The sequence below is a fragment of the Chrysoperla carnea genome, chromosome 2 (assembly GCF_905475395.1).
Source record: "Chrysoperla carnea chromosome 2, inChrCarn1.1, whole genome shotgun sequence".
Classification (NCBI taxonomy): Eukaryota; Metazoa; Arthropoda; class Insecta; order Neuroptera; family Chrysopidae; genus Chrysoperla; species Chrysoperla carnea.
In genome coordinates, this window is record NC_058338.1 from 53,790,629 (window position 1) to 53,809,880 (window position 19,252).

General features: G+C 29.1%; 1 protein-coding gene across 9 annotated transcripts in view; it reads left to right on the forward strand.

Moving 5' to 3' along the window:
* The first annotated feature begins 1,120 nt into the window (after nt 1-1,120).
* Nucleotides 1,121-19,252, forward strand: part of LOC123294152 (liprin-beta-2) — a 30,875-nt gene continuing 12,743 nt past the window's right edge. For 5 of the 9 annotated variants that reach the window (XM_044875246.1, XM_044875251.1, XM_044875253.1 and 2 more), the window contains exons 1-2: nt 1,121-2,117; nt 18,003-18,859. In XM_044875246.1, the coding sequence (XP_044731181.1) occupies nt 1,289-2,117; nt 18,003-18,859 (1,686 nt within the window). In that variant the 5' untranslated portion in view covers nt 1,121-1,288. Of the gene's footprint in view, nt 2,118-13,681; nt 13,816-18,002; nt 18,860-19,252 lie in introns of those variants that run through there. The other 4 variants (XM_044875248.1, XM_044875250.1, XM_044875249.1 and 1 more) reach the window with 4 other exon arrangements.

Consider the following 19,252-nt stretch of genomic DNA (forward strand, 5'->3'; position numbering starts at 1 on the left):
CTTGTTAAGTTCTAATAAAACACCTTAAAACAGGTATATTATTTTATTACATGTTATTTTTACTACCTATTAGGTATTTAGTTCTTAACACAGTGTTAATCAACAAAATTAGATTTATTTTAATGTTTTAAAATTAACATTTTCTTACTTATAAATATTATCGAAGATAATAAATTTCTAGATCAATTTTTTGTGTTAAATAAATACATATTTCGACTACCAAGTAGTCATCATCAGTATGAATTAGCTAATCGTAATTACTGTTATTGCATTTGCAACGAGTAACATACATAATAAGAGTAATTACGAATAGCTAATTCATACTGATGATGACTACTTGGTATTCGAAATATGTATTTATTTAACACAAAAAATTGATCTAGAAAATTGGGGCAAAAATCGAAATTTATTTCGAAATACCATTTATTATCTTCGATGGTAATCGAAATACGTATTTATTTAACACAAAAAATTGATCTAGGAAATTGGGGCAAAAATCGAAATTTATTTTCTCACTTGATCATTTTAAAGCAAAAAGTTATAAAGATAGGTAAAACAAACAAAAACTTCTTTCACGGGCAGTTTCAGTATTTTATTACATAACTTAGGCTCCTTTTCACTTAGTAATTCAAAAGGAAACCTTGGTTACAAAGTTGCAAATGGAAGCGATTAAGCAATTAAATTGGCGACTCTTTTCTTTTACAAATACATCCTATTTTCTTCTTCAATCTTATCATATTAAATTATTTAAATTAATTATTCTTCAATTTTCAAACTGTTAGAACCCTCCCATCGGTTAAAAATTGATTGGTTGCAGGAACAATCCATTTTAAAGCTATAAAGCTGCAAAATGTAGTAAAGCTGCAGATCATTGTAATAACCCCGTACATTTGGAAAATCATACGTCTATTCTTATAATATAAAATATTAAATTTTAATGCACACAGGAAATTTTCCAATAATTGCACACAATTTTAATTAAGCATAAAATGGAAAATTTTAATAGAAAATACGTGTCTATGAATACAATTATTTTCAACCCTTATTTAACTAACTATATCACTTATTTTAAATCCCTTACAGATTCTATTGCCAACAGAAAATTATTGGTGTTCAGTAATACTCAAAAAAAAGTCGGTATACTATTAAACAGTGTAGCTAGAAACTAAATAAAAATTTTATCAAACATGAATCAAACGTTAGAAAATTTATGTGGTACGAAATTAAATACTTAAAAATAGTTTTATTGCCATTTTCATTTTAAAAATAAAATAACACACATAATATTATGCCATTACGTAGTGCTTGTGGAGTAGGGAATAATACAACTGCTACCATGGTGGGAGGTGGTGCTTTAGTCGCGTCAACAGTAGCAATGTTAGAACAAAAGAGTAACAATAATAGTTCAAATATAATTCGTTCAAAAACTCCACCGCGTCGTTTTCAACATTCAACAGTATCCCGATTGACGTATTTTAATAAAAATTGTGAAAAACCATCTAGTCAAAATAATAGTTTTAGTAATTTACCACCAGATGTCTCTACAAACAATAATTTAAATGATAAAAACTGTCGTTCGCCTGATATCTTACCAAAAAAATCGTCAGATAATACTACTACACCAAAAATCATTGATAGTCTACCAAAAAAATCTATCGAACCAGAAGTTGTTTTACATGTGGACGAAGAAAATGACATAGTTCAAACAAACTCTTCGACAACGATGTCTAAGTCCAATACAAATTCATCATCTAGTTCTACATGTACTGTTATTAATAACAAAGAAATTCCATCACCAGATCATGATACTCAAAAATTACGTCCATTAAGTTCTTCATCATCAGATGGAGGAGGAAGTAGCACCACGTGCTCAGAGACTGCGGTTGTTAATGTTTGTGGAGATGATGATGATGATAGTTCTGAGGATGACAGCTCAGATGAATGCTCTGATGATTCGGATATGACATCTGATGATGAGTCATCTAGTGGGCGGGAGTTTACTGTTATGGAAGACAGAGGTGGGGGATATGGAAGTAGTAATAATCAGCGAGGCTTAGAACCAATTACTGAAGAAGAACGGCCAGTAACATCGAGCAGTATTAATACACTTGAAGAAGGTTTTTATTTATATGTATTTTACTATTTTTATCATATATTTGTCCAGTTTTGAAAATTTTAGGGAAATTTATATTTAACCGAGAAAAATGCACAAATTGTTTTTGGTTTTAATATAGAAATTATCATTATAAATTTCGTCCGAAAATGCTTTTTACATATTTTTCGTTGATTTTAAATAAGAAAGCCCTTGGAAATGCTGAAAAATATTTTTTATAAATTTTTCACATAGGACAACAAATAAAGGAAAAAGTTTCAGATCAAATTATATTCATATCAAATTAAACCATTCTAAATGTTATTACTATAACATTATATATGATTCACATATAATGCTACAGTTATAACACTTGGACAGAATGGTTAAAAATTGCATTTTTTGTGACACAGAATTTATACATAATAAAAAATAATATTTGCATAAAAAGTTTCTTTGGCGCTTAAATTAAATTTTCTATGCTTAGAAAAACACTTAAATGCAAAATTTTTTAATAAAAACTTAAAATATAATCTCAAAAATTCAATCTAATTAACTAGGTACATGTATAAAAAAAAGTTTAAATTTTTTCACGAAGGAACAAAACTGATAAATTGTGTAAAAGAGTTTAGGAGACATCTTATAAACTGTAACAGATTTACGAAAAGCTTCGATTCAAGAAATATACATTTTAAAAAAAGCGAGCAACATTTATTATAAATAAAAGTGTTTAAAGTTGTTGTATCGCTATCGGTATAATGTCAAAAAATTCTAATTTTTATACTTATTTAGGATATAATAATACAACTACTGCAAAAATTTGAGGTCGATTGACCCTCTCTAATTCGAGATAAATTAAATTAAATTTCGGGTAATTAACATAATAATAACAGTAATTAACATAGAAGATATTGTGTTTTTAACAAGTTTTATATTTCTAGAAAAGAACTAACCGTCAGATATTTTCAAAAATAAACTGCACATTCATGTATTTGTTTCATTGTTGAGATATAATAACGCAAAGTTAATCAATTTTTTTGTTGAATAGAAATAACTATAGTATTGGCGGTTGCAGAGAGCTATCTATATAAACAAAATTATAAACAGCATTTTTACCGTTCATATAAATCAAAATTTTTTTTACAATACTGTAGGGAGGCAAACACCTTAAATATATGAATTAATAATTATTTATAACATTGGTATTCAAAATCTAACTATATAGACGCAGAATATTCAAACATTTAATTAACTCACTTAATTGTTATCTTGACTTGTTATACCATGCATATATGTAATATGCAAGGTATACTTAGTTTAGTCCCAAGTTTGTAACGCTTAGAAATATTGATGCTATGCACAAAATTTTGGTATATGTGTTCATAGAATCACCTAACTAGTCCATTTCCGGTTGTTTGTCCGTCTGTCCGTCTGTCTGCTAAAACGTTAACTCAAAAACGAAAAGAGATATGAAGATGAAAGCGTTCTCAGGATGTAAAAAGTGAGGTCGAGTTCGTAAATGAGCAATATAGGTCAATTGGGTGAGTCATCTTGTAAGCCGTTAGAGATAGAACAAAAGTTTAAATGTAAAAAATATTCCTTTATAAAAAATAATCAACTTTTGTTTAAAACTTTTTTTCGTAAACATGACTTTTTACCCGTGAGTTAGGCGTAAATTAGGCGTAAATTGTATAGTATATATTACATAGGAATATCAGTTATGTATATGTGACATGTATGTATGTGTAATGTGATAGAGTAATCAACACTGTCTATGCATGGTATTTCAACAATTAACTCAGTCAATTGTTTGTTTTCACTTGTTTTTTCTGTAAGATGAAGAAAAGTCAAGAGACTCTCTTAGAACGTTTGATAATAACGTTGATTTTTCAATAGAGTTTCATAGTACTTCTTTGAAATGAGTTCATTAAAAATCATATTATTCAAATATATTGAACACTTGAAATGTTTGTTTGTCTCTTATCTCGTTGTCTTCTCTATTGAATTTTAATGTATGATAGCATACATTTTTAATGATTGTTTTTAAATTTTTCGAATATCCTACGAGAAATATTAATCCCTGAATAAGTTTTCCAAGTACACTTTTTTTTAGATATCATTTCAAAATGAATAATAATGTACAGTTTTCCGAATGAATTTGTGTCCCAAGTGGATCATTACGAAAATCCATTATGAGAAATTTAAAAAAAAATGAATGAAACCATATATCAGGTGCATCAAACAGCATGGAAAACACAAATAACTTTGCAAAATCGAGCCATGTATATAAATAAAGCAAGCGCTAGATAGATTTGAGTGTGCAAAAGTTGAGGATCTCATTTTGTCAATTGATTCTTGTTCAGAAAAGCTTATAGATTAATATTTCGGATGGTGCAAAAATCCTATTGGTCCAATTTTTGTATATCCCTCCCCCATAAACAGTCAAATGTCAATTTTTTTAACCAAATAAAGCTACCCGTTTTTTTTTTTTGGGTAATTTTACGTCAAAAAGGCTTCTTGGGATTTTTCCCCGTTTTTGAGTTATTAACAGTATAATGTTTGCAAAAACTCCAAAAAGATTATTTTCAAAGCTGAAAATTAATGAAAGTAACATACATAAATTTTTGAGCTTTTGAAAATCTTAAAATTATTACATTATTTTTTATAAAGTTCTGAAGAGTAATTACAGATTGTTTGATTCTAAAGCCTCAATTTTCATATCTTAAAAATTGTTTAATCCACTCGAGACAACAAATTCATTCGAAAAAATAAATTTTTCCTTAAATATTTTTTTAAATGTTTTCAAGGTAATAACGAACATATATGTAGATATTAATACTATTTTCAAAGAAGCTTTATTATTAGTTTGATATTTTGGATATATTTTAGATAGCTAACTATAATCAAAATATAGTCAGTGAAATTGCTCCGGTCATTTCAGAAATTGCTGAAATTGCTTAGGCCATTTCAGCTTGAACTAGCTGATACAAATCTTTACGCCATTACTCCACTAAATTTGTAACTACTCAACGCCTGTCAATTTTGTTTATGAAAATTTAGGACACTATAACGTGTTTTGCAAAATTTATCTGCTCTTTATATAAAAGCCTGGTAATTTCTTCTCTCTTTCCTACATGACAAAATAAAAAATTCAATATGAATCCTAGAAAATATAAAAATGTAACGCATTTAACGGTCAAACAATTAGTCGAGTGATATGTCCAGAATCACTCGAAATAAAAGCTTTTTATACCTAATTTTAGACGACATCTCCAAAACAAGTCACCCAATCGTTAAATGAACTCGGTTTTTGTACTTTATGGGTCCAAGTTACTCTATATAGTTAAACGAACAAAAAATGAAAACGCTACATTTTCAAAAAATTTTCCAAAAATGTGTAAATATTAAAAAAAAAAGGTAAATTAAATTTTTGAAAATTCAGGAAATATGGGAAGTTCCGCGATTGTATTTTCCAAAATAACTAAAAGTGGGTGGGCAACTGTAAAAACTGCAGAAAAAAACAAGAATTGAACACTTAAAAAAATTAAAATAATAATTAAATTAAAGTTTCGTAAATTAAATGATATGAATTTTATTTAGTTTGTTAACAAGAAAATAAATAGTGTAATAACAGCATACATAGACATTGAAGCTGAATAGAGATGAAAGACCTTTTTAACATAACATATTATACAAATTTTAATTGGATGTCTGAAGAGGGAAGTTTTTCATTTGATAGTAATTATACAATGCACAAAAGAAGTGAAGATAGAATCTACTACCGTGATGAAGCTGCATTAAAAAAAAAGCTCTTTATACTGGTTGGACCACTATTTCTATTTTAAACATAATTTTAATAATAAATTTATAAAAAATTCACTTTTCAATTTTTAAGATATGAATGGAAAAAATCCCGAAAATCGAAACCCAAAATTTGGAATTTACGATTTTAGCAAAATTTTTGATGCGCGATAACTCCCTTTACAATCTAATTGGGGTATAACAAGGGAGAGTTTACATTATACAATTTTTCTAGACTTTAACATCAAATCTTGTTTTTATATGTCTAATATTTACCGAAGATTTAGATTTTAGTTAACAGAAAGTTAATTTATCATAAGCAAAGTTGTAAGCTTTTCTAAAAGCTTTTTATACCCTGTTTATATGAAATATATATCAAATTTTACTAACTTTAGTCCCAAGTTTGTAACTCTAAGAAATATTGATGTTACGAACAAAATTTTAGTAGGTATAGGTGTTCATAAAATCACCGAATTAAGCCATTTCCGTTGGTCAACATGATAACTTAAAAATGAAAATGAAGCAACTAATAAGTCAAGTGGGTCTTGGGTCCGTAGGACCCATCTTGTAAAGATTTAGAAATAATACAAAAGTTTAAATATAAAAAATATTTCCTTTAAAAAAATAAACAACTTAATTAATTATATTTTAAACATTTTTTCGTAAGCAACATTGTTTTCCCGTGGGGAGCAAAATTAGAGCAAAAACTTGGTGTCCATTTTTTCCAAAACTATAAAAGATAGAGAGATAAAAATTTGTTGGTAGCTTCAACTAATAAGCTTTATGAAAAATTTAAAATTTCTAAAAAATACTTTTTAAAATTTATTTAAACAAAGTTTGTTTTTTCAACTTTTCTCATTTATTAAAAATTATGCATGCACTGATATTCAACATTGTCTATATAGGATATTTCAACAATTTACTCACTTAATTGTTGGTTCCACTTCTAACTCAATAGTTTGCATTTAATGGGACATCGTATATATTGCATATATTAAATAAATAGGTCTTCTACACATCACTTAACTGTACAACTATACTGTATATTAGCAAATTCTTATGTTTAAAGCAGTATTATTATTTATCATTATAAGTATAAGAACATTTCTTCATATTTTTAATTCTCTTATAATGATAGAAGAGCTTATATGCATGTTATGTCAAAATACCTTCAAGTCAGATATAATTAGTTCAAAGGCATGCTTAAATCAGTGAAATTGTTAACTTTTGGACGAACTTAAGTTGTCAGTAAATCTATTTTAAAAATGGCCAAAAACTGTTTTTTTCGTTTTTAAAATGCATCCGATGAAAAAAAGTAATCAATCTTATGTAAAACAAGTGAAAAAAAAAACAATTGACTGAATTGTTGAAATACCATGTATAGACAGTGTTGATTACTCTGTTACATTTCACATACATACATGTCACACATATATAACTGATATTCTCATATAATACATACTATATAATTTGTGCCCTCACGGGTAGACAGTGATGTTTACGAAAAAATGTTTCAAACAAAAGTTGTATAATTTTATTAATTTGTTCATTCGGGGATCCCTGGAAATGAACATGCCGACAAAACAGCAGACGAAGCGCATGAAACAGGAACTATGACAGGTAAATCTACAAAAGACGATGTTCTCAATCTCATAAAACAGAAACTGGAAGAAAAGCGCAACAATGACTGGAAAAACATCACCAATAACAAGCTTAGGAAAATAAAAAGTGACGCAAACCTATGGAAAACATCAACCCAACTCGTCCGACAAGAGCAAGTGATACTAACACGACTGAGACTTGGACATACGAAACTCACACATCAACACCTCATCAAAAAAGAGCCAATTCCAATATGCCCAATCTGCAAAGAACCTGTCACCACAGAACACATCTTATTAACATGTAAAAAGTTAAATAACCAACGAACGAAAAATAACGTAATAGGCCATATCAAAGACATCCTATCCGATAATACCGAAAACACTAAGAAAGTGCTCAACTTCATTCAAAACACAGGACTCACAAATCAAATATAACCAATGTGTATCAATACAATTACTCGATTTTATTAAGATTACTGTATAAATAACATTATCTGTTGAAAATACAGTATAATAAATATATTAAAAAAAAAAAAAAAAAGTTGTATATTTTTTTATAAGGAATATTTTACGTTTAAACTTTTGTTCTATCCCTGACGGTTTACAAGACCCAATTGACCTATGTTTCTCATTTACGAACTCGACCTCACTTTTTACGTCCTTAGCACGCTATAAAAATTTCAGTTTGATATCTCTTTTCGTTTTTGAGTTATCGTGATGACAGATGGACAGACGACAGACAGACAGATAGACAGATAGACAACCGAAAATGAACTAATTAGGTGATTTTATGAACACCTATACCAAAATTTTGTTCATAGCATCAATATTTTTAAGCGTTACAAACTTGGGACTTAGTATACCTTGGTATATTTCATATACATGGTACAAAAATGCGCATTAAAAGGACGAATCAGAGTGATTTCTTGAACCGTTTCCCAATTATTATCTGTTCAAAATGGTCTATATTTCTAAACGATCATTAACATTGCTATCGAACTTTTTCAATTTGTGGCACCCTGTACATTCGATGTCAAAAGTGGAATGTTAATATTCTTGAAAGCAGAGATTTTTATAAATAATAACTTTTTCTCGTAAACCTTATAATAAAAAAGTTTTCAAAATGTAGCCAACTTAAGTAGACACTCTGTATAGTTCAAAATTTCTAAAGCATCTTTCAACACATGCCTTTGTAAATTTTAAATAATGGAAGTGATACAACTGTTCAAGTTCGTTCATTATTCTCAATTCATGACGTTTTAACATCTTCGTCTTCCATTATCAAAATTTAAACTATTTAACCAATAAAAAAGACGTTAATGAATTAATGAATTCTAAAAATTAAAAAGTGTGCTCCGTATAATCAATATAATTAAATTAACACGAAAATTAATCATTAATTTTTATTTTCTCCAATTAAATTGACTTATATTCGATTATTATCACAAAAAATAAATATACCCGCATATTTCGCTCTTTAGCGGCGCCAAACATGAAATAAAATCTTTGAACAAAAAAATTTCATATAAACAATTTCAATTATTAAATTAAATTAATCTAAATTTAGATTTTTTTAATTAAATATTAAATAACAATAGACATACAGTTAGTTGAGTGGTCAGAAAGTCTGACTTAAGTCTCAACTTTTATGAACTATAATTGACACCCATAATTTTAAATTAAGAACTATAAAAATAATATTAAATGAATTCACATTTGTCAGACATAAATATTTTTTATTTCTTAAATGCCAACTCAAATTATAAAATTAGTCTAATGAGCAATCATCTTCATATACATTTCGAAAAATTTTATGAATGATTATTCCTTATACAGAGTGGAGCAAAAGTAATTCAGTTGTGTGAGGGCCGAACCAATAACTTTCTAGTTCAGTAAACTTTTGTTTTCGTTTTACTTCAGGAAAACAAAAAATAGCGCATTCGACATTCCAAAAATGTCGAAAAAAAAAACAAAACTCTCTACAAATAAAATTTATGTAGAAAGATGTAGAGAATCCAGCTTAAACAGATTTTGCGTTGCGTATTCAGGACTACGCGTCTCGGGAGCTCATGGATAGCGTCTAACTTTAGATATATAACTACCATTCAAACTTTGTAGTACGTCTATATAACATACAATTCACAATTTAATAAAATTATGTTAATATTTTTAATAAATTATTATCAATAAAAATGGGTTCAATTTATATTATTACTGCGGTCAAATATTTTATCTATAATTATTAATTATCACATAAAAAAAGCATTCTAATAAAATAAAAAATATGTCAATGAACTTTTTATTATTCATTCATAATAAATGTAAATTTTATTGAATTTTATTATAAAAATGCACATCTTATATTTCATGACGTAAAGTATAGTAACTTTAAAGTGGAACCTAATTCTCGGCGTCCTGCTTCGATATTTAGCACACAATATTGACACCCTCTCTTGCTCTTAGCTTCTTCTGACTCCCTTTGACTTCGTACTCCCGGCTTCTTAGAAGGTCTTCGGCCTTTGATAAATATCAGTTTATTTAGTACAATCTTCCATACATAATGCGTATCTATTTTACTTTTTTCGTTTCGCCTGCCTTTACGACAACACATAAACCACCTTTTTTTTTATTTATCTCACAGTGTCTTTCGAATGATACCACTTTTATCGCCCACTCACCTTAAATTCTACCCTTGTGTACTACCCTAAATACTACCCTTAATTTGATTAAAATTAATTAAATTCAAAATAGTCATAAACACTTTTCGGTAGAAAAACTATGATATTAGGGTTTAAAAATCAATAAAATTTCATAAAAAATATGTCTCATCTGATTCAGATGATATCAGATGGATAAAAGTCGACCTTCTAAGAGTGATAGGAAATATAAAATTCTAAGAAGAAAATCTTTATCAATTTGTGAATCTGATGTACCATTAATAGATAATCAACGAAGATTATCGTTTGCAATTTTTATTGTATGACCGTGTTAGAGGAACGGTAATGAGTACAATATGATCCAATGGACTCAAAAACTTTAACACTGATTCATCCTCTTTATCACTATGTTCTTTATATGTCATAGTTTTCTCCATCCTACTTGCACAAATCTGCAAGGCGTCAGACTTAGAATGTTCAAGTCCGAATCCTTGGATCCATCAATCCTGAAAGAGATTCCGATGGAGAAGCTGTTAGTTTTCTGCGTGACGACTGGCCTCGACAGAATTAAATACCCTCAACCGATTTAATAGCGCCTTTTACCCGAAGACGTCTCGTCTTTGGGTAATAGATTGTTCTCAAGGAGTGCACAGAGGACTCATGGTCTAGGTTCTAGGGACCCATTTGCGGTACTCCTTTTTTCTATTATTATTATTTATTTTTTTTTTTTTTTTCATTAGTCTTATAAACCCTGCTTGAAATTAGAGAACATTAATTAACAATTAAAATAGTTTAAAAAAATGGAAATTTTGTGAATTAATAAATCAGTTCTATCAACGTAAAATACCAATCTACAAACAAACAAATTGTATCCAAAAAAGGTATAAATTTTTCGTTAATTTATCGTTCCCATTTGTGATTTTTAAATTAGACAAATTAACAAAAAACTTAGTTCATTAAAATATCCATATATTAAATTTGTAAATAATTATCATACAAATACATACGCACACTTGAATGCATTAAAATTAAGCACTTACTAAAAACTAATCAAAAAGTTGCCATCTTGTATATTTTCATAATAATAATATAATATAAAAGCATTTATACATAAAAAATTGGCTTTAAGCCAATTATAATGCTAAATAATCAACTTTGAAAATAAAAGAACATATGTAAAATAAATATACAATAATATACATTAGTACTGAGTGTTTAAAGTTTTAAGTTTGTACGGTCGCATCAGTAATGAAGATACATCATACACTTGTAACACTTTATATGGTCTGAATTTTTACGAACTAGCAACTAGAATCATATACATAATACTAGCGGACCCGACAGACGTTGTCCTGTGAAAACGTAACACCAATTCATTAAAACCTATACTATGCTTAGCCTAATAATGTAATATATGATTTATATGCGCTCCCACCATTTTATGAAATTTAATTTTTTTTTTTTTGGTGCAGAGTCCTCAAAAACAGTTATAGTGAACCGAATAGTAAATCTAAACCATCATCGGATCCACTTGAACACACACACACACACACACACACAATCTCATCAAAATCGGTCCGTCCATTTAAGAGGAGTACAACATCTACATACTCGAAATATACATAATAGATGTACCCGTTAGAAAATATTTCACTCTGGATTCTGGCTGTCAGCTAGAATACTTTCCGAAATCTAGATAACCTGCGTGTGTATAATAATTTATGTGAAAGATTGGAAACAAACAAAATATACGGATCGGTTGGAAATTTTATGCTCAACAACTATTTTTTCCTTAAAATGCACAGATCGATCGGAAATTTCATGCCCCATAACTTTGGACCTTTTCTTTAAAATTTCACGCCCCGTAACTTTTGATCTTTTCTCTAAAATGCATAGTTTTCGAGTAAACTGCAAAAAATTGTTGGAAAACGTGGGAAATCGTTTATTTTTCCGAAATCACCCATTTTTCTGCACATATGACAATTTTTATTCTACAGGTAAAAAGCTAAAAATTGGCATTGCTTCACCCAAAACTTCGGTAAATCCTATGAAATTTTATCTAATTTGATGGGACTTATGAGTCCTAATTTATAAATATCATATAGTAAATTTTTGCACAGTCTTTTTACCCGACTGTGTCAAGGAGCGGTTGTTTTTCGCACGTATCTTCTATGAAAATTTCTTTATTACCTTGTGTCTTCCAAACGGCTCCATGGATTTCAACATTTAAGGTATTATTATATTTGTTTTAAAAACCCAAGTGTTCTTAGATGGGTGTTTAAAAAAAACAAAATGGTGGGTTTTTGGAGCGAAATAGTTAATAGAAATGCGTTAATAAAAAAAATTAATCAAACCTATCGAATATGGTATCAAAATAAAAGTAATTCTTTGTTACCTCGTATCTTCCAAATGACTCAATGGATTTCAACATTTAAGGTTTTATTATATTTGTCTCAAAAAACCCAAATATTCTTAGATGGGTGTTTAAAAAAAACAAAATGGCGGGATTTTGGAGCGAAATAGTAATACGCTAATAAAAAAAATTATCAAACCTATCGAGTATGGTATCAAAATAAAAGTAATTCAAGACTCATGACTAACAATTTTCGAAGAAATATCGATATCTAAACTCTAATATATTTACCATCATAATTTTAGTAGAGTATGTGTAATTTTTATGATATTTAGCTTTATTGTGGAATAATTTACTTTTCATTTAAGGCTGCTGAAACTTTTTAATTAATTTAACTCGGTCATTTTTAATAACCCATTAGGGCCATAACGGATATTTCATGATAATTTCTGATCATAAACTGTTATTACTCGAGTTAAAGCTACATATAAAATAAAGTTTTATTCTTATACGAATATTAAGTTCTTAAAATTATGTTCTACCGCCTCTTGGCACCTTATGTAAACGTTTCGATTTTGCCTATTAACTTTATTATTTTAATTCGATTAAATATTAAAAATATAACTTCAAGTTGTCCACACTGAATCATTCTTCCAGCGCAGCTACTTCGACTACTTAACTTATGTTGCAAGTCTACACAAGTAATGTATTACCTTATATATAAAACCCACACTATCCATACACGTCTTAACTTTTAGACCACCCTGTATATAAAAAAGGACATTAACAATTATATTATTTTATTTTTGTCTAAACTCCACAGTACATAAATTAAGTCAGTTTTATATATAACACTTTTCCTTGCGTAGTACAACAAACCGATTGACTGAACTAAGAGGACTGGCGATGTTTGGGATTCTTTAAATAACTTTTTTTTCTGTAACTCTCTTGACTTCTTTAAATAATTATTGTTATTACGTCTTTCATATATCCCAGTTGTGTAGTGATTTCTTGTGTCGTGTGAGCATTTAAAATATCTGTTTTGTTTAATTAGTTTCTTAAACCATAAAAAAAACAATTTGTGCTTTTTTCTCGAGTTTATATTACAAAAAGTGAATTATTATGTTTCAAATATGACTTGTTGTGTACCCCATTGCGTTAAGAATAATCTTAAGAATAATCACAATAATAAGTCAAATATGGCTACATTAAATAATCAAAATTATTATTCAAATAATACTTATAGTAATACAATCTCAAATGGACATATTCATCCAGCTGTACAATCTTTCATGTATACACAAATTGGTTAGTGTTATTGCGCATGATTATACGATACAATTTCATGTTAATACGCATATATTTTATTTTAGTGGGAAATTTAAATTACTAAACATATTGCATACTTGTTTTACATATATAATACAAGAACAAGTAAAGTTATACCAAGGATTTGGATAATTCAATCAAATAATTCTTTAAAATAAGGTACTCAAACGCTTTGGTTTAAAATTTATTAAATTATTAGTGTTTAAATATATAACTAAGAATAGCAGATAAACATGTTATCTGGAAATTAGTTAATTGTTTCTTAATCAATTCCTTCCACACTTTAGATATTATCTCCAAATAAATTAAAAATTCTATGATTAATCTTGCAAAAATAAAAATAATATTTAATAAAAATCTATTATTAAAACGTAAGCCTGTATCGATTTTATATATGTTTGAATAATTGGACTAAAATTAAAATCTCTAACCCAATTATTTGTTCTACTATCTAGAAGTTATTTTCAGATCCCTTGATTATATTGACTAGTAAGAAATTTTAGTTTTTATATTAATCAATTCAATAATAAAATCGGTAAATTGATTCTAATCCTCCTTGATTAAAATAGCGTTGCTAAATGGCTGTTATCTCGATGAGGTAATATGTACATGCAAACTTACTAACAGTAAATAGCTACATAATTTATTTTTTATGTCAATAATAAAAAATACGTAATCGATTATTCAAAACATCAATTATTTTAACATCGATTTATTTTCTTAACATCTCCCATCCCTCTTGTGAACCTTCTTATTGACCGTATCAAAAATCTCCTAAAATTTCCTAATTTTGTAATAGCGAAATAGAATATAGCATCCAAAGCGAATGACTTTTAAGAACATTATAATAATTTTTTGTTTCTCTTCTTGCCAATCTTATTTTCTAGTTTTGCTTTTTCTAGAACCGATTATAGATTTTTAAGATTTGTTACCTTCTTTTCATCCAATGGTATTAAAAAAATTTTTTATCATCTTAAAGAATAGATTTCTTTGGCGCGACCGGAAACCCATTCAGAACATTTAAGTTATATCCATGTTCATTTGTTACTCAGGCTTCCATTGTAGGATTAATCTCGGCTTTAGTTAACTTCAATTAAATAATTTAATTCATTTCTTATTCATAGATTTGTTCACCTAACCATCGAAGGCGAATAAAAAGCTTTTCTGCACCCTAGTACCTGGCAAAGTCGCGATCTTCTCTCCTGAGCCAGTTAATATAAATAATATCTTTCATTTCGATTTGTAACATGGCCAATCAAATACTTTACTTAAAGGACAGCAAATATCAATACTACTGAAAGAGCTAAAACTTGAACGTTACTAATTACTAATTAGTCCACGATACTAATTTTTTATGTCGTGGTTCTTAAGTTTTTCTTTAAGATGGTGGTGCTTAAATTCTACAATTTTTGGCTGCGAAAATCACCCAAGAAAAAAAAATTTACCTTAACCATTTGTAGCCTAGACTGTATACTGACTACCTACTTTTTGTTTACCTATATCGAAAGGGAATTAAAATTGGAGAGATCATTTTAAATTTGAATGAATTCATTGAAATGCTTTTTGTCAAAAACTATGGTATGCAATATTTTTAGTATGGAATTTCCTGTCAAAAATAATAAAAATCATAAATTTCAAATTGAAAAAAGAGAAATATATTTCTATATACCCCAGGTGATGATAATAGCTCAGCAGATGATGACTCAACATTGAAATCGTCGTTAAATATTGACGAGTCAAATTCTAATAGTAATAGTAATAACACTGTAATAAAATCAAAAGATAATTCTGGTACTACTACTTCAACAACAATTTCTACTCCTATGGCAACATCTTCGTCATCATTATCCATTTCATCATCTTCTAATGTTGTTAAGTCACATACTTCATCGGATAAAATAAAATCATCTAAATCACATTCAGGTCACATAATAGATGTCGCTTTTAAGCTTGCTGGCCTTATTTATTTCTATTTATTCTAATTTTTATTTATATTTTTGCTCGCCCTAGATGTATTTTTCAAGGAAAAAAAAGTTTACAAAAGTTTGCAGGATACGCTTAATTTTGTCGAAATATTCACGATCTACGCAGTCGATATAGCCGAATTTTCCACGTCCGTCGCGAGCTGGAGAGTCATAATGGACTTCATTTCGAAGTAGACTTTATTTCATTTCCTTTTCGTCAAATTTTAAACAATTTTGTTTGAGTTATAGAAAAGGAAAAAGAAACTTGAAATAAATGCAAGAAGAAAGATATTCGTCGAGTTTTGCAGACGTTTTGCGAACTAAATAGAAAAAAAAAAATTTTAATGGTTTCTCGAATCTATAAAAATCTCTACCGTGATGTCAAAAAATGTACCAACATATTTGTTTTTTGTCAGAAATTTTTATTTTTTGTGATTATTAAATCGATCCAAGGTAGAGAGGCGAAAATATTTCTTATAGCACCTGTGTTGGTCGCGGTTACATCCGAATATATGTACCCCTTGCAGTCCAATCTCGTGCGTTGGCATAGATTGCAGACCATTGATGCATAGGAATACACGTATCGTTGACTTGTTTTCTTTCATGGTATCGCCGTAGTTATATCCGAATATATGCACCCCTTGCTATTTACACTAATGCGCTGTCATAGTTTGCACTCTGGAACAAGAGATTAAAATGTTACGTAGACTGATCGGTTTTTTTTGTGTGTGGATCCTTAACATGACAGCAGATTATATCATCATCTAAAACTTGTTTAAAAAAAAAGAACCTTATATTTTTTTATTCGTTATTGTCACATCACATGTTTTGTGACAATGAACTATATGTCACATGTCAACTGTCCTTGGAAACATATTAAACGTTTTGCGGAAAACAAACTTTTTGATGAATCATAAAATATCTTTTACTAAATTGGCAAAGTACCAACGTATGCCAAATTTTCATTGATTATTAAGCAAGGGAAATTGTAATATTTATTTACGATGTAAAAAAAATCAAGACAACGTACCTATTTTGCAAACTTTTTTTTCCCAAAAAAATTATTAAACGTTTCGCACCTATTATAAATTTAGAAATAAAAAAAAAAAACAATACAGAAGTTGTACTATTTCTTCACTTAAAAAAACAAAAAACCTAACCAAATGTAGTCTTGCGCACTTGTGTCAATGTTGACTAAAAATCTTGTTGATGTCTACCTTGAGTTCAAAATAACGAAAACGGTAATGGATAAATCCATACTTTTTTGTGTTCTTGTCTGCTACTTCTAATATAATAGTTGAATCTTTTTTCTGTTTAATTTTTTAAAAAGCGATCGTTTATGAATTGATTCTTATATGTATAGAAAACATTCGGGCTGAGCACAATGGTGGAATACAAAAATTAGTAAATCCCTCGCTTGATTGTTATATACAAGGATTTTCTTTGCTATTAGCCAAATTTTTAGTTTGTTTTTGCTTTAAAAAAACGACAGGTCAGGCTAAATTGAGCGACCCTTTATATATTCAATAAATTCTTCTAAACAATTATTAATACAGGGAATAAATACATTTCGCTGGATTTTTGCATGAACATTCTATTAGTGGCTAAACAAAATCCCAAAAGTCCTCATCAATTCAAATACCGCTCCAGAAGTTACCCGGGATCAAAGGTCACAAAATACGATTTTATATATTTTGAATATTTCATTAACGATCACTGTTTTCGAAAAAATAGTAGTTATCAAATTTGCAGAGTAAGAAATTGTCTAAGAAAAACATAAAATACTTTTTTTAAGAAATAATTTTTGTAGCGGCATTCTGATCGATGGGGACTTTTGGGATTGTGTTTAGAACTACAAATAGAAGGTTCATGCATAAATCAACCTTTCCGGAAATTTTTCCAAAGTTCGATCTTTATTTATTTTTTATTCCCTGGATAATTTCATTCGTACATGGTCTTCCTCAAAATATTTTACACGATTGCGTTTTTTACTAGTAGATATAGAATTGGACGGGTTTGCTTACTAAAGAAGTGGCAATAAAGCAACGAAAGTTGAAATAATTGCATATCGTTTTCGTTTTTTGACCTTAATATCTACACAGAAAATAATAACTAGTTTACTATTTATTCTTCACAAACAAAACAACACAAACAAAAACTGAAAACGTTTTTAAAATAATGTAAATAAAATCCTTAATCTAGATGATTCAACATGTTGTGATGAAGATTTTCAATGGATAAGCAGTTCACGTACAGAAGAACATTCCCCAACGCCAAATGGCTCCTCATATAATAGTACGCCACCAGAGGAGCAACGACTTTCTAGTACACAGTATCAAAAACCAGCACCCCGTAGCACACAGCATAATCCTCATCGATTACGAACGGATAATTCACCTCGACGATCGGTAGAACGCTCTGCACCAGGTAGCTTAGATCGCCGACGTCCACATCACAATCATTCAAATCGACAAGATCGGGATAGTAAATCGAAATCAACGCATACACCACTACAACGTGGTGAAAAAGAATATCGACATCAATCACCGTCATCCGCGTATCCAGAATTTCATTTTCCACCGCCACCACCTCGATGTGAATTATACAATAATAATGGCTTACCTCCAAGACATTGGAATTATGCCTCATCGCCTTCTGCATGCGATGAACAAACACAATGGAATGGTGGAAGTACAGAATATTGCAACGATTACGATTGCTTTCATAAACATCATGAACGAAACGATCCAAAACGATATGGGAGCTCATCGCTGCTAGTAGAATATCCATCTCCAGGTGGCCCTGGAGGTGGAAACACACACCAATATCATCATCGTCTTGGTAGTCAACCTGATTTGTATGGAACTCCAGAAGTAGATCGGGGCGGGCGTGGACTCATGTCACCGTTACATTCTTGGCGTGGTTTACCCCCATCTCAACATATGTGTTGTGCGGCATATCATACGTTGCCACCAATGCCATGTTGCCATCATGGACCTCCTACAGGATGTTATGATTCTGATGTACGTAATTATAGCACATGGAATAATTATCATAAGGTATAAATTTTTTTTACAGGCTGTGTCGAAAAGCAAGTTGTTTTTGAAAATTGTTTCTCGATGTTAAACTAACTTTCCCCTAACTTTTTACCGATCTATATACAGATTATTTCAGTGAAGAGATTATAAATTTCTAAGTTAGACAGCAATCATCAAAATAAGAACATAGTTCGTGTAAGGATATAGAACAAAGAATTTTCTAAATATTTTCCATATGCTAAACATATTCTTATTCTGATGAATTCTATCTCCCAAGTCTGTGTTTTCTTCATGGTACAATTTGTACTTAATTCAAACTTTGCAAGTATTTTAGATATTTTTTATTTTAAATACTTCAGCGAAGAACAAATTGAATATTAGAAACTGTTATGAAAAGCAGAAAAATATGATTCT